The sequence below is a fragment of the Muscardinus avellanarius genome, assembly GCF_963383645.1.
Source record: "Muscardinus avellanarius genome assembly, chromosome: 3".
Classification (NCBI taxonomy): domain Eukaryota; kingdom Metazoa; phylum Chordata; class Mammalia; order Rodentia; family Gliridae; genus Muscardinus; species Muscardinus avellanarius.
Genome location: NC_137788.1, coordinates 139,969,166 through 139,983,939, shown reverse-complemented (window position 1 = coordinate 139,983,939; position 14,774 = coordinate 139,969,166). Strand labels below are relative to the sequence as shown.

Below are 14,774 nucleotides of genomic sequence, written 5' to 3'. Positions count from 1 at the left end.
GTCCACGGCAGCCGAGGCTCCCATCTGTCGCGTCAGATTAAGGGTTTTGTCTATCCCAAGGTTTTCCAGAACTTTCGTCAAACTTCCCATTATATTTAGGCTCAGACGAGAGGGGAAAGCCGTCAAAGTGCAGCTTCTAGCTTTCAAGTTCCTGGTCCAAAATTCAGGCAGCCGCTGGGCTTCGAGAGCAGCCTGTGTTCCACGAAAAGCTGCCCGGGGCTGGAAGGCGCCGTCAGATGCCGGAACCTTTGGTTCCAGGCCGCGGACTGCAGCGCAGCACCTAGAGTCTTCCGGAGGAGGCAGCAGGCGCACGGCGATGGCGACGGCGGCTGCGCCGGCTCTGAAACACTGGCGCACCTCGCTGGAGCGAGTGGAGAAGTTCGTGTCGCCCCTCTACTTCACCGACTGTAACCTCCGCGGCAGGTGTGGCCCCTTGCCTGGGCAGCCAGCTGGCTGCTTCCGCGCGCTTCAGCCTTCCCTTCCGGGGGAAGCCAGGCTGTGGCCACCTGGACCGTGGGACTGAGTGCCTGCCGCGGGCAGGACACGGGCCTGGGCTGGTGGGATGTGCTGCGAGGCCTCGCCGAGTGGGAGGGGGCTGGGGAGAGCTCATCGCCGCCGGCCCGGCTGGCCCCACCTCGGCCAGAACGGGGGCGGCCTCCAGCGTATGCCCACCGGCCCCTCCCGCCCAGGCTCTTCGGGGACAGCGTCCCAGTGGCCGCTCTCTCCAGCTTCCTGACGCCAGAGAGGCTTCCCTACCAGGACGCAGTCCAGCAGGACTTCACCCCCGCCGAGGTCGGCTACAGCTTCGGACCCACGTGTGTAACACCCGCCTATGCAAAGCCCTCCTCTCCAGGCTTGCTCGCCACCTCCAAGGGCCACGCCCCCATTGTCCCCGGCCTTGCGCTAAGTAGGACAGCAGCGCCCCCTGCTGGGAACAGCTCTTGGGTCCCTCAGAATCTTGGGAGTCTTCATGAATCCTATCACTACCTCCAGACAACCCTGAGGTGAACCCCTGATTCCCCTGCCTCTTTCTCTGTTCTTGCTGCCCACCCATTTCTTCTGGCTCAGAGCTTAGTAGCTGGTGATTCTTCAGAGGCTTAGAGGAAATCTTAAGACCCTGCTGACACTTAATCCAAGGAAGTATGCAGGATAGGGCTTCCAAACCTTGGGACCATCACAGTGACTCTTGCAGATGGTGGACCTGCTGGTTCCGGGTAGAGTTGGTCATACCAGAAGCATGGGTGGGCCAGGAAGTTCACCTTCGCTGGGAAAGTGATGGAGAAGGCCTGGTCTGGCGTGATGGGGAACCTGTTCAGGTAAGGGGCCTTGTTGGGGCAGGTATGGCCACATTTTAACCCTGGACTATAGAGAAGCCACAACTGAGTGACTTTATCTGTAAGATGGTTTCAGGATTTCAGGATTTGGGAAGTTGCTGCTTGGTACCTGTGTTTTCGTGTGTGTGTGTGTGTGTGTGTGTGTGTTCCTGGGGAATCAACCCAGGGGCATTCTACCTCTGAGCTACATCCCCAGCCCAATTGCCCAATTTTTTTTTTCTTTTTAACTTTGAAATAGGGTCTCACTAAGTTGCCGAGGCTGGCCATGTACCTGTGATCTTACTGTGTCAGCCTCCCAAGTACTGGGATTACAAGTATGTACCACTATGCCAGCTAAGACCCTAGTTTTCAATAAACTAGTTTCTGTAATGTGCAGTGCATGTTTATGTAGGAAATTTTCACCAGTTATAAATAGAATCAAATAAGACATTCAAATCATTATCACCCCATCCATTCCCCAGTTATAACCACTGTGAGGTGTTACATCAGTTTAATCTTTGTAATCCTGTGTGGTAGGCCTTTATGTCCATTTACAGATTAAGAAACTAAAATAACAGCCTCAGCTAGTACTGAGACTCTCATCAACCTAGCAAGACCTTGTTTCAAAATAAAAGTAATATCAGGCTGGGGATATAACTCAGAGGTAGAATGTCCCTGGGTCCAATCCCCAGTACCATACACATGAAGAAAGAAACTGAAATATATAAAAGTTTGCTCACTGGTTCACAGGAGTTCCTTCCAAATTAGATTCCGAGCCTAGGATTCAAACTGGCCTAAAACAATGCAGAGGCCCACCCTCCCTCCCCTTCCCTTTGCTGGGTACAGCAGATCTCTCCTGGTGCACTCTGCTAAGCACTGAGGGGTAAGAAGGAATAAGGAAAACCTGTCCCTGACTTTATGAGGCTTCCCTCCTGATATTTATTTAGGGGTGCAGAGGCCATCAGAGCAACGCTCAAGCCTCACAACCCCTGCTCAGGAACCTTCCCATAAGTCCATGGGCTTTTCTGCTAATAAACAGGTATTTTTTGGTGGTCATGGTATTAGTTGTAGAGCATCTGCTGCCAGGAGTCACGGATTTGTCAGTCTTGGCCCTGCCTGGGAGAAAAGACACATTGATGGGGACCAAGCCAAGCACAGTGGCACACATCTGTAATCCCAGTACTTGTGAGGCTAAGATGGGAGAATCACAGGTTCAAAGCCAGCCTTGGCAACTTACCAAGACTCTTAGCAACTTAGTAAGACCTGGTTTCAAAATAACTCAGAGGTAGAATGCTTCTGGGTTCAATCCCCATTACCACACACAAAAATAAATAAATAAATAAATAAATAATAACCAGAGTTGAGGACCAAGTGGAGGGGCTTCTAGCCTACCTTGGTTTTATGCTTCACATGAACTATCCAGAGGCCTCAAGCCCTAACTCTTTTCTCCCCTCCTTACCAGGGTTTGACCAAAGAGGGTGAAAAGACCAGTTATGTCCTGACTGAAAGGCTGGGAAAAGGAGATCCCCGGAGGTGAGTTCCTGTGCCCTGGTGGAGGATCTGAGGCCCAAATAACCTCACATGCACCCACCTCCAGATGCACCCCACCTCCAGCACACACCATTTTCATATTGTTTGGTTTTTAAAAGTATTACTTTTTTCCCCACCAGGCATGGTGACCCATGCTTGTAATCCCAGCATGTGGGAGGCTGAGACAGGAAGATAATTCGAGGACAGCCTCAGCTACTACTTAGTGAGGCCCCTTGGAACTCAGTGAGACTCTGTTTCAAAATAAAGAATAAAGGTTGGGCGTGGTGGCGCACACTTGCACAGGTTCGAAGCCAGCCTCAGCTACTTAGTGAGGCTCTCAGCAACTTAGTGAGACCCTGTTTCCAAATAAAGTATAAAATAGGTCCGTTAGTATAGCCCAGAGGTAGAAAAGCCCCTGAGTTCCACCCCCAGTACCACAAAAAAAAAAAAAAAAAAAAAGAATAAAAAATAGGGCTGGGGTTGTAGCTCGGAGGTAGAATGCCCCCTAGTACTGCAAAAAAAAAAAAAAAAAAAAAGGAGAAAGTATTACTTTTTCCTACTATAAAAATGAGCTTTGTCTGTGTGTGTGTGTGGGAGGGGGGTACTAGGGGTGGAACCCAGGGGCTTTTCTACCTCCGGGCTATACTTTATTTGGAAACAGGGTCTCACTAAGTAGCTGAGGCTGGCTTTGAACCTGTGCGATCCTTCTGTCTCAGCCTCCCAAGTGCGGGGATTACAAGTGTGCGCCACCACACCCGGCTCTTAATCTTTGTCTTATGAAAGATAGAAAAGCACAAAGAAATTTTTTTGTGTGTGTGTGTGTTGCTGGGGATGGAACCCAGAGGCTTTCTACCTTTGGGGTACACTCTCAGACCTATTTTATACTTTATTTGGAAACAGGGTCTCACTAAGTTGCTGAGAGCCTCACTAAGTAGCTGAGGCTGGCTTTGAACCTGTACAATCCTCCTGTCTCAGCCTCCCAAGCGCTGGGATTACAAACGTGCGCCACTATGCCCAGCATAAGCACAAAGAAATAACTCCCATTAGCCTAGAGATAACATTTTGACATATTTTTACCATTTTGAAATTATATTGTTTTGATTTTTACAAACTTGGGAGCCGAGCGTGGTGGCACACGCTTTTACAAATCCCAGCATTCAGGAGACTGAGACTGGAGAATTGCAGTTCGCGAACAGCCTCAGCTACTTAGTGAGGACCTCCGCAACTTAGTGAGACCCTGTTTCAAAAATGAAGAATAAAAATAGAGCTGGGATGTAGCTCAGAAGTCAAATGCCCCTGGGTTCCATCCCAGACCCATTAAAAAAAAAATCTTGGGATGTTGTTGTTGTTTGTTGTTTATTGTGGAAATAAGGATCAGACCCAGGACTTTGTTTGTTTGTTTTGGTGGTACTGAAGATGGAACCCTTCTACCTCTGGGCTACACTCCCAGACCTATTTTATATTTTATTTGGAAACAGGGTCTCCTAAGCCAACGCGGCTGGCTTCGAACCTGCGCGATCCTCCTGTCTCCGCCTCCCAAGCACGGGGATTACAAGCGTGCGCCACCGCGCCCGGCAGACCCAGGGCTTTAACACATGCTAAACAAGTGCTCTACCACTGAGCCGCATCCCAGCCCTGCTCTGATAGTTTGCATCCTTATTTTTTAGGTTCTGTATATAAAGTGGACGTTGTATCAATACTATCTAAAAAGCTTCTTAGGCATTATTATCATAGTTGATATTTGTTGAAAACTGTATTTCAGATACTTCCAAACACTGGGAATGGTGCCGAATAAATAGTCCTTGACAGCAAAGGGAGACAGAAGTACTCAACTGCAAAATCAGTGCTGGCTCTGAAATAGAACCACTGGGGAATCAATAGGGAACCTGTCCTGCTCTAGGTAGAGAGGAGGAGCATCAGGAAGGCTTTCCTCAAGAAGCTGAGTTTGCAGCTGGTTTTGGTGGCACACACGTGTACTCCTAGTATTTGGGAGGCTAAGGAGGATCATAGGTTCCTGGCCAGCTTCAGCAGTTTAGCAAGACCCTGTTTCAAAATAAAAAATAAAATAAGACTGGGAGTATAGCTCAGTGGTAGAATGTCCCTGTTTTAATCTCCAGTATAAAAAAGAAAAGAACACAGCTGGGTGTGGAGGCGCGCGCTTATAATCTCAGCATTTGGGAGGCTGAGACAGGATGATCTGTTTGCGGACAGCCTCAGCTACTTAGCAAGACCCTTTGCAACTCTGTGAGACCCTGTTTTAAAATAAAGAATAGAGCCGGGCGTGGTGGCGCATGAAGGCTGAGACCAGAGGATCACAGTTCATGGACAGCCTCAGCTACTTAGGCCCTTTGCAACTCAGTGAGACCTGGTTTCAAAATAAAGAAAAATAGGGCAGAGGGTGTAGCTCGGAGGTCAGATGCCCCTGGGTTCCATCCCCAGACCCGCAAAAAAAAAAAAAAAAAAAAAAAAAAAAAAAAAAAAAAAATAGAGCTGGGGATGTAGCTAGGAAGTAAAATGCCCTGGGTTCCATCCCCAGTACCACATACACACACAAAAAAAAAAAAAAAAAAAAGAAAAAGAAAAGAAAAAAAGAAAAGAAAAGAAAGAAGCAGCAGCAGCTAAGCTTGCTTTCTGAAGCTTGAGAGCACAGCACCGCAGCCCAGGTGCTACGCTCAGGAATGGCTACCTGTGCTGCCTTATGGAGCTTGAGCTGAACAGAGCCTTGGGAGATCCAAACCCCTTCAGTTTGTAAAGAGAATCTGAGACTAAGGCAGTGCTTTGCTCACAGCTTTGGAAATACAAAGCTAAATCCACAGGGTTGCGAACTTGGCCACTGTTCCCCCCGATGGAGGCAGAATACTGGTCAGCAGGACATTGGGTGCCATGGTGTTTACTACCATCCACACACACCGGACCAGCATGGGGACCTCAGGGTGAATTGGGAGGGCTCAGCTGAATGCCTCCTGCATGTCCCCTCCCCAACTCCCAGAGTTCTCTGGGACTTGGCCTGAGGCTGCCACCCCACTCCTGTAGCCTGACCCTCTATGTGGAAGTCGCCTGCAATGGGCTTCTGGGTGCCGGGAAGGGAGGCATGATTGCAGCTCCTGACCCCGAGAAGACTTTCCAGCTGAGCCGGGCCGAGCTGGCTGTGTTCCACCGGGATGTCCACAAGCTCCTGGTGGATCTGGAGCTGCTGCTGGGCATCGCCAAGGTACTGACACCCCACCCCCTAGAGCATACATTCCCAAAGTGAGTGATGCCTTTTAGGGAACGAACTAGATACATAAAAGAATCCAAATCTGTCACCACATCTTTCTGTTTATTTGCTTAAAGGGGTGGATTTCTGAGTAATTTTTTTTTTTTTCTGAAAAGGGGGCAGTAAAGCCATGTGAGTTTGGGGATGTCTACTGGAACCCCGCTCTAGGCAAGTTGTTCTTGAGTCAGATCCCTGGGTCTCTGGAATCCAGAGAAGGAAGAGAGTTTTTTCATGTAAAGGGAGATGATGCCGAGTGGGGACACCAACAGGAGCAAAGGTTCGAGGTGTGGGTGCTCTCCTGAGACTTTGGGACATTAGCTAGGGCTAGTTTTGGAGTTGTGCTTGAGAGGAGGATTAAGGGCAGAACCCTGCTGCAGGGCCTCGGGAAGGACAACCAGCGAAGCTTCCAGGCCCTGTACACAGCCAACCAGATGGTGAATGTGTGTGATCCCACCCAGCCTGAGACCTTCCCAGCAGCCCAGGCCCTGGCCTCTAGGTTCTTTGGCCAACGTGGAGGTGAAAGCCAGCACACCGTCCATGCCATGGGGCACTGCCACATTGATACAGGTAGGCTGCAGCTGTTGGTGTTGGCGGGAGGCAGAAGCGCCCTGGAAGCCCTGGCGAGACCCCAGCAGCACCGTGTAATCTTTAGCAATTTCTTGCCCTTCCTGTACCATAGTTTTCCCTGTCTGTAACATGGAGCAGAGGTACTGGACTGTGCGCTCTGCTAGTTGTGGCTTCTTTTTTCTTTCAACAAAACCTAATTCCTTATGAGGCCTGATGCCAGACACCAGGGGTGGTATTACAGAGGCTGGTGATCACAGAGTAGGCTGGCACAGTAGTGTGGAGAACTATAGTGGCCAGAGGGCACAGAAAGGCACTTAAACCCAGCTGGGTTGAGTGGAGCCACAGAGCATTCCCAGAGGTAACCTTTAAATTGAGAATGAGGAAGTTTGACAAGGTGCCCAAGTGCTCAGAGAAAGGGGATGTGAAAATAATTGAGACGGAGTCTGGAGCATGGGAGGAGGTGTCCAGGGAGGATGGGAATCCAGCTTTGAACCTGATGAGTTTGGAGCAGTGTTTAGGAGGCTTATGGGAAGTCTACTTTTTTTTTTTTTTTTTTGGTATTGGTAATTGAACTCAGGGGCATTCTACCTCTGAACTATACCTGCAGCCCTATTGTTTTTTGTTTGTTTGTTTTTGCAGGTCTGGGGATGGAACCCAGGGGCATTCAATCTGAGCTACACCCCCTGCCCTATTTTTTATTCATTATTTTGAAACAGGCTTTGAACCTGCAATTCTCCTGTCTCAGCCTCCCAAGTATTGGAGTTATAGGTGTGCATTACCATGCCCGACTGAAAGTCCGTATTTTTAGGAAACTCTCCACAATATTGATTCTGACGCAGTTTTTTCCTCCTCCTCCTCCTTCTTCTTCTTCTTCATCTTCTAATTCTAATTCTTCTTCTCCTTTTTTTTTTTTTTTGTGTGTGTGTGTGGTGGTACTGGGATGGAAACCAGGGGCATTTTACCTTTGAGCTACACCCCAGCCCTATTTCTTTTTTTCTTTTCTTTTCTTTTCTTTTTTTTTTTTTTTTTTTTTTTTTGGTGGTACTGGGGATGGAACCCTTCTACCTCCAGGCTACACTCCCAGACCTATTTTATATTTTATTTGGAAACAGGGTCTCTTAAGCCAGCAAGGCTGGCTTCGAACCTGCGTGATCCTCCTGTCTCCACTTCCCAAGCGCGGGGATTACAAGCGTGTACCACCATGCCCGGCTATCCCAGCCCTATTTCTTATTCATTATTTTGAAACAGTCTAAGTTGCAGAGGGCCACACTAAGTAGCCAGGGATGGCCACAAACTTGCCATCCTCCTGTCTCAGCCTCCAGCACTGGGATCACAAGCATGTGCCACCATGCTCAGCCCCAGTTAAGTTTTGCGAATTGCAGGACAACGGCTCTCTTGCTGTGCCACAGTGTGGGTAGCATGCGGCGTTCTGAGCCGGTAGGGCTGGAACTGAGGCCTAGAGAATAAGTGGCTGTGGTGCCTACGTGGACAGCTGGCCGTACGGGCCTGTCCTGGGTGGTACACTCTCGATTTGGCATAGCCGCCAGCAGTGCCAGGCCGAGGTAATCTCTGTTCTCTCTTAGAGGATCTTCTCAGGATGTCTGAGACTATTCTGGGGCTTGGGGCTCCATTTCCTGCCCTACAAAATGGACCTCAGCCTTGCAGCCTCCTTTCCCCACCTCTGCTCTCACCGGCAGGAGTGATTTGAAGCGACAGCCCACCAGGGACAGCACAGGGCTTCCCAGGGTGAAGGGCCTGGGCTGCTCGGGGAAGAGCTGGAGACCTGTGAGAAGCTGGGGACTTGGCCGCTCCCTCCACCCGTCCTCTGCTTCCTCTCCAGCCTGGCTTTGGCCCTTCAAGGAGACGGTGCGGAAATGTGCCCGGAGCTGGGTGACGACTGTGCAGCTCATGGAGCAGAACGCCGAGTTCGTCTTTGCCTGCTCCCAGGTCAGAGGGCAGCTCTGCAAGGCAGGGTGGGTCCTGCAGCTCCCGAGGCTCTGGGGGCTCTTAAGCCTGCGGCTGCTCCTCGAGCAGTCCCCGAGCTCTAGATCCTAGGCCCTGCTGGGGTTCTTGGCACTCCTGGCCTAGTTGCCACCCATCTGCCTCACAGGCTCAGCAGCTCGAGTGGGTAAAGAACCACTACCCTGGCCTGCATGCCCGGCTCCAGGAGTTTGCCTGCCGAGGGCAGTTTGTGCCCGTAGGGGGCACCTGGGTGGAAATGGTAAGTGCACTCAGCCTGGATCTGTGTGGCCCTGGACTGCCCTCCGCTGGCCCGAGCACCCTCCGGCTTTTCTGATGGTTTTCTGCAAGCCACCTATGCTGCCTCCGTGGCAGTTCTCGTTATCCCTAGAGCCCCAAGACCTGGGGCTCCAAGGTGGAACTCCAGAGGGGCCAGGCTGTCTGAACGCCCAGCACTACCCTCGAGCTGATGGGCAGCCAGGCCTGAAGCGTGGAGGTAGACGTGTTTGGCCTGGCTGTAGCCCTGCATCGGAGCAGCTCCAGCTTCTCCTACAGCGTGTGCGGTTGGCCTGAGTGCCTGCCTGTTTCCCACCTGGCTCTGGCTACAGCTGCTTCCCTCCCCCTCGCCGCCAGGATGGGAACCTTCCCAGTGGAGAGGCCATGGTCAGGCAGTTCCTGCAGGGCCAGAACTTCTTTCTGCAGGAGTTTGGAAAGATGTGCTCTGAGGTAGGTTGGGAGCTGTCGCTGGCTGTGCACAGGTGGAGGGCGTGGCCCAGAGCCGGAGGGCTGAGGCGGGCATGGCCCCGCCAGGAGGTCCAGAGCCTGTCTCCTCACAGTTCTGGCTGCCAGACACCTTCGGCTACTCTGCGCAGCTCCCCCAGATCATGCGGGGCTGTGGCATCACGCGCTTCCTGACACAGAAATTGAGCTGGAACTTGGTGAACTCGTTCCCGGTGAGCACGCCCCAGGGGTGATCAGGCCCGTTTACATCTGCCCAGGCTGGTTAGACCCTGGGTAGATGCCCATGTCCTCACCCAGAGCAGGTAGGTCTCCAGCAGGATTGCATAGCAGGCAGGGGCAGGAGCAGAACGAGGGGAAGGCCACTCAGCCTCTACCCTGACTCTGGCCTCCCCTGCCTGCCTCCTGGTGGCAGCACCACACCTTTTTCTGGGAGGGACTGGATGGCTCCCGCGTGCTCGTCCACTTCCCACCTGGCGACTCGTATGGAATGCAGGGCAGCGTGGAGGAGGTAAGGGGACACCTGTGGCCAGGTGGGGGCGGGTTGACAGGGCTGGGTGTCCTCTCATAGGCTGACCCATGGCTGTCCTGTCCTGTCCCACCTGTCCAGGTGCTGAAGACTGTGACCAACAACCGGGACAAGGGGCGGGCCAACCACAGTGCCTTCCTCTTTGGCTTTGGGGATGGAGGTGGTGGTCCCACTCAGACCATGCTGGACCGCCTGAAGCGGCTGGGCAATACCGATGGGCTGCCCAGGTCAGACCTGGGCCTCCTGTAGGCCCCCCCAAGCCTCACATTGAGCCTCCCTGCTCACACACTGGCTCCACCTCGCCCTGGGCCTTGTCCTGCCCCAGTCCTGGCCCAGGCACTCCTCCAAAACCCACCCTGGGGATAGGGTGGGGAAATGCCGAGGGTGGAGGGGCTCTCTGGGTTATTCAGAGCCGGCCCTGTAGGGACAGGGAGCATTCTGGAGTGATGCGTGGAGTGGCGCCCCTGTTGGGACTGGACCTCTCAGTCCTCTCTGGAGTGGGGAAGGGTGGGCGAATGGCCCCGGGCTCGTGGTCTCCCTCAGGGTGCAGCTGTCTTCTCCGGGGCAACTCTTCGAGATGCTGGAGGGTGACTCCGGGAAGCTGTGCACGTGGGTTGGGGAGCTCTTCCTGGAACTGCACAACGGCACCTATACCACCCATGCCCAGGTCAGGGCCAGGCCGCAGGGCCAGCAGGCAGGGTGTGCCCTCGGTCTGCACTGTGGGGGGAAGGGCAGGCTACTGTTCCAAGGAGAGGCTTGGGGGACAGGGCGAGAGCTGCGTCCTCAGGAAGGCCTGCAGGAGGTGAAACTGAGCCTCCCTGGAGAAGGGGGAGGGTTTGGTAGAGGGGAGGCATTGGGGGCAGGATGCCTAATCAGCAGAGTCTCTGGGGACCATCGGGGTTCTCAGCAAGGGAGGGCTTTGGGAGGTGTCTTGGGATGCTTGTGCTGACTCCATACTGATTCCCCACTCTGGGCACAGATCAAGAAGGGGAACCGGGAATGCGAGCGGATCCTGCATGATGTGGAGCTGCTCAGCAGCCTGGCCCTGGCCCGCAGTGCCCAGTTCCTGTACCCATCAGTCCAGCTACAGCACCTCTGGAGGTCAGTCTGGCACCCGCACCCTGCTGCCCAGCTGACCTCGCACCCCGACACCTCTGCGGCTTCCCCTCCCAACTTCCCATCCGTCCCCTCGGCCTGTGCAGGCTCCTGCTCCTGAACCAGTTCCATGATGTAGTTACTGGAAGCTGCATCCAGCTGGTAGCTGAGGACGCCATGAAGTATTATGACGGTGAGGCTGACAGGAGGCTGCCACTCTCCAACCCAGGGCTGGGTACAGAGTGGCCTGGGGCACTTGGTGTCTCCTGTGACCAGACAGTCTCTCCTCAGACATCCGTTCTCATGCCAATACGCTGCTCAGCGCAGCAGCTGCAGCCCTGTGTGCTGGGGAGCCAGGTCCTGAGGGCTTCCTTATTGTCAACACGCTGCCCTGGAAGCGCACAGAAGTGCTGTCCCTGCCCAAGCCCGGTGGGGCCCACAGCCTAGGTATGAGCTGGGGAGGGCTGCCTGGCAGGAGGGGCCAAGGCCAGACAGCTGGAGAGGGTGGCCACCCCAGCCCTACCTGAGCAAGGTTTCTGGAAGCTCAGAGGGCTGCTCTGATGCCCAGGCCTCATCCCCAGCCCTAGTGACGGTGCCCAGCATGGGCTATGCCCCTGTTCCCACCCCCACCTCACTGCAGCCCTTGCTGCCCCAGCAGCCCGTGTTTGTGGTGCAAGAGGTAAGTCCTGGAACTCCTGCTGGGCTGAGGCCATCCTGGGATACTCCCTAAACACTGGGGGTTCTGAGCTCCCCGGCCTGGAGCGAGGGGCCGGGGCTGGGGTGGGGGACTTGGTCTCAGGAGCCCCTACAGACTCAGCCTCAAGGCTTCTCCCACCCAAGACCGATGGCTCCGTGACTCTGGACAATGGCATCCTCCGGGTGAGGCTGGATCCGACAGGCCGCCTGACGTCCCTGGTCCTGGTGGCCTCTGGCAGGTGCCAACCCCTCACGTCCTTTCCCCATGCCTGGCATGTGGATCCCAGACTGCTGTGTCCCCTGGGCTTCCTTACCCTGCCCCTCCCCACGAGTGCAGCTGGAGAGGGCAGAGCTATACGGGGGCGTAACCCCAGTCCTGTGGCCTTCCAGGGAGGCCATTGCTGAGGGTGCTCTGGGGAACCAGTTTGTGCTATTCGATGATGTCCCCTTATACTGGGATGCGTGGGACGTCATGGACTACCACCTCGAGACACGGTACAGGCCGGGCCAGACGTGGGAGTGGCGGCGGTGGGAATACAGGCTGCCCTGGCTCAGCGCTGCCACCCCGTTCTGCAGGAAACCTGTGCTGGGCCAGGCAGGGACCCTGGTGGTTGGCACCGAGGGCGGCCTCCGGGGCAGTGCCTGGTTCCTGCTGCAGATCAGCCCCAACAGTCGGCTCAGCCAGGAGGTCGTGCTCGACGTTGGTTGCCCCTACGTCCGCTTCCACACTGAGGTACCAGGGCGCAGGGCAGTGGCTGGCAAGGAGAGCCAGCCCTGGCCAGTATGTAACTCCCCTCCCACCATGCCCAGGTACACTGGCACGAGACCCACAAGTTCCTGAAGGTGGAGTTCCCTGCCCGTGTGCGGAGTCCCCAGGCTACCTATGAGATTCAGTTTGGGCACCTGCAGCGGCCCACCCACTGCAACACCTCTTGGGACTGGGCTCGATTTGAGGTCTGACATGGGGGATGTGGGGAAAGGAGGGCTTGGATGCCCTGGCTGAGGAGGTGCTAGTTGTGTGGTGTAGGGGGAGGAGGAGGAGGAGGACCGTCTGCTGCTTCCTAACATGCCGGACGCTGTACCAAAGGCTTAACATTTAGTAGGATACTCATGGCATTTAGCCCCACTTCACAGATGATGAAACTGAGACTGAGGCCGGTTGGGTGGCGTGCCCAAGGGCCTCCTAGAGTGGAAACTAGGATTCTGTCGTGGTTCCAGAGCTCAGGATCACCCTAGTGATAGGAGGTCTGAGGACTGGGGCACAGAGAGGGGAACAGGGTCGCCCAGTGGGGGCTTGGGTCTGCCCCTCAGGTGTGGGCCCACCGCTGGATGGATCTGTCAGAGCATGGCTTCGGGCTGGCCCTGCTCAATGACTGCAAGTACGGAGGGTCGGTGCGAGGCAACGTCCTCAGCCTCTCGCTGTGAGTGGGGAACTCGCGTGGGGAGGGGAGGAGTGTCTTCCCAAGCTGGGACCCCAGCAGCTCCAGCCTGGCCCAACCCCCTCCTCCACCCAGCTTGCGGGCACCGAAGGCCCCAGACGCCACCGCGGACATGGGGCGCCACGAGTTCACCTACGCGCTGATGCCACACAAGGGTGAGTGTGGGGCCCTGGAGCCTCTGCCCTGAGCCCAGCCCAGCACCCTCTCCTGCAAGGAGGAAGCGGTTTTCCACCACGCATTCCCTTCCCGGCTCTGCTCCAGGCTCCTTCCAGGATGCTGGTGTTATCCCCGCTGCCTACAATCTCAACTTCCCGCTGCTGGCGCTGCCGGTGTCAGGACCCGCGCCCGCCACCACCTGGAGCGCCTTTTCCCTCTCTTCACCAGCTGTGGTGTTGGAGACCGTCAAGCAGGCAAGGGTGGGGCGACCTGGAGGCGGGCCCTGCCTGGGCACGCCCCTCCCCGCCCACCACTTGCTAATTCCCGCCCTCCAGGCTGAGGCCACGGCCCAGAGCCGGGAGCTGGTCCTGAGGCTGTATGAGGCTCATGGCAGCCACGTGGACTGCTGGCTGCACACATCCTTGCCGGTTCAGGAGGCCTTCCTGTGAGTGGAGGCGCAGGATGGGGTGGAGGTGGGATCCCGCCCCACCAGGCCCTCACAGCCTTCCTATTCTCCAGCTGCAACCTCCTGGAGCAGAGAGACCCTGCTGGCCACCTGCCCCTTCGGGATTCTCGCCTGAAGCTCACCTTTTCTCCCTTTCAAGTGAGGTCCTTGTTGCTTGTGCTTCAGCCGCCTCCAAACTGAGTACTGGGAATGTTGTTTTGTTTGTTGGAAGCTTTGGGGGCCCTTTCCCCCTCCCTCACCTGAAGCAAGGATTGGTCAACCTCTTAAAATAAACCCTTGCATCAGCAAGCAGCCTGCTGATAGCTTCTACTGGTCTACCGCAGGCTTTGAGGGAGGACAGGAGGGTATCTGCCTACATATTTGGAGGCAAGGGCAAGAGCTAAGGTTGCCTGTATTCACAAGGTCTAGGCTGCAGCCCCCAGGAGAGAGACTGGGGACCTTAGATGACCCTAAGCCAAGATCCCATGAGACAAGAAGCTTCTCCCCTGTGCCGGCAGAGGTTCTGGCTGGCCCTGCTGGAGAAGCTGAGACTAGCCAGGGCCAGGCTGGGGAGCAGTCCTGAAGCTAAGGGCTGTAGACCCTGGGGGCCAGGTTCTCTGTACCCCTTCTTCTTCTTTTTTTTTTTTTTGGTGGTACTGGGGGTGGAACCCAGAGGCTTTCTACCTCCAGGCTATACTCCCAGACCATTTTATATTTTATTTGGAAACAGGGTCTAAGTTGCTGAGAGCCTCACTAAGTAGCTGAGGCTGGCTTCAAATCTGTGTGATCCTCCTGTCTCAGCCTCCCAAGCGCAGGGATTACAAGTGTGTGCCACCACGCCCGGCCTTCTCTGTACCCCTTCTGAGGAGCTGGCCCTCAGCCGCAGCCTGTCCTTGGACAGATAGGAGCCTAGTTACTGGGATGAGGGCTCAGTGTGCCTTGCTCAGGAGGTAGCTTCGTCCCCAGGGCCAGGCAGCTGGCTCTTCCAACCTGGCCATCAGGACTTGCCCCCAAGAAGTGCCAAGAAGTTAAAATTTATTAGAAAATACAA

General features: G+C 54.9%; 1 protein-coding gene across 1 annotated transcript; it reads left to right on the top strand.

Moving 5' to 3' along the window:
- Positions 1-316: 316 nt before the first annotated feature.
- Positions 317-13,924, top strand: MAN2C1 (mannosidase alpha class 2C member 1; the record flags this gene model as incomplete). The annotated part of the gene is made up of 25 exons (XM_080691663.1): positions 317-423; positions 690-815; positions 1,193-1,316; positions 2,776-2,846; positions 5,877-6,054; positions 6,477-6,666; positions 8,507-8,613; positions 8,777-8,887; positions 9,259-9,351; positions 9,462-9,578; positions 9,779-9,874; positions 9,974-10,119; positions 10,436-10,559; positions 10,872-10,993; positions 11,095-11,180; positions 11,279-11,434; positions 11,569-11,666; positions 11,828-11,922; positions 12,074-12,178; positions 12,260-12,416; positions 12,494-12,637; positions 12,995-13,104; positions 13,198-13,277; positions 13,384-13,723; positions 13,798-13,924. The coding sequence occupies 25 exons, from the start codon at positions 317-319 to the stop codon at positions 13,922-13,924; spliced, it is 3,210 nt and encodes a 1,069-aa protein (XP_080547789.1).
- Between the last annotated feature and the right edge of the window lie 850 nt (positions 13,925-14,774).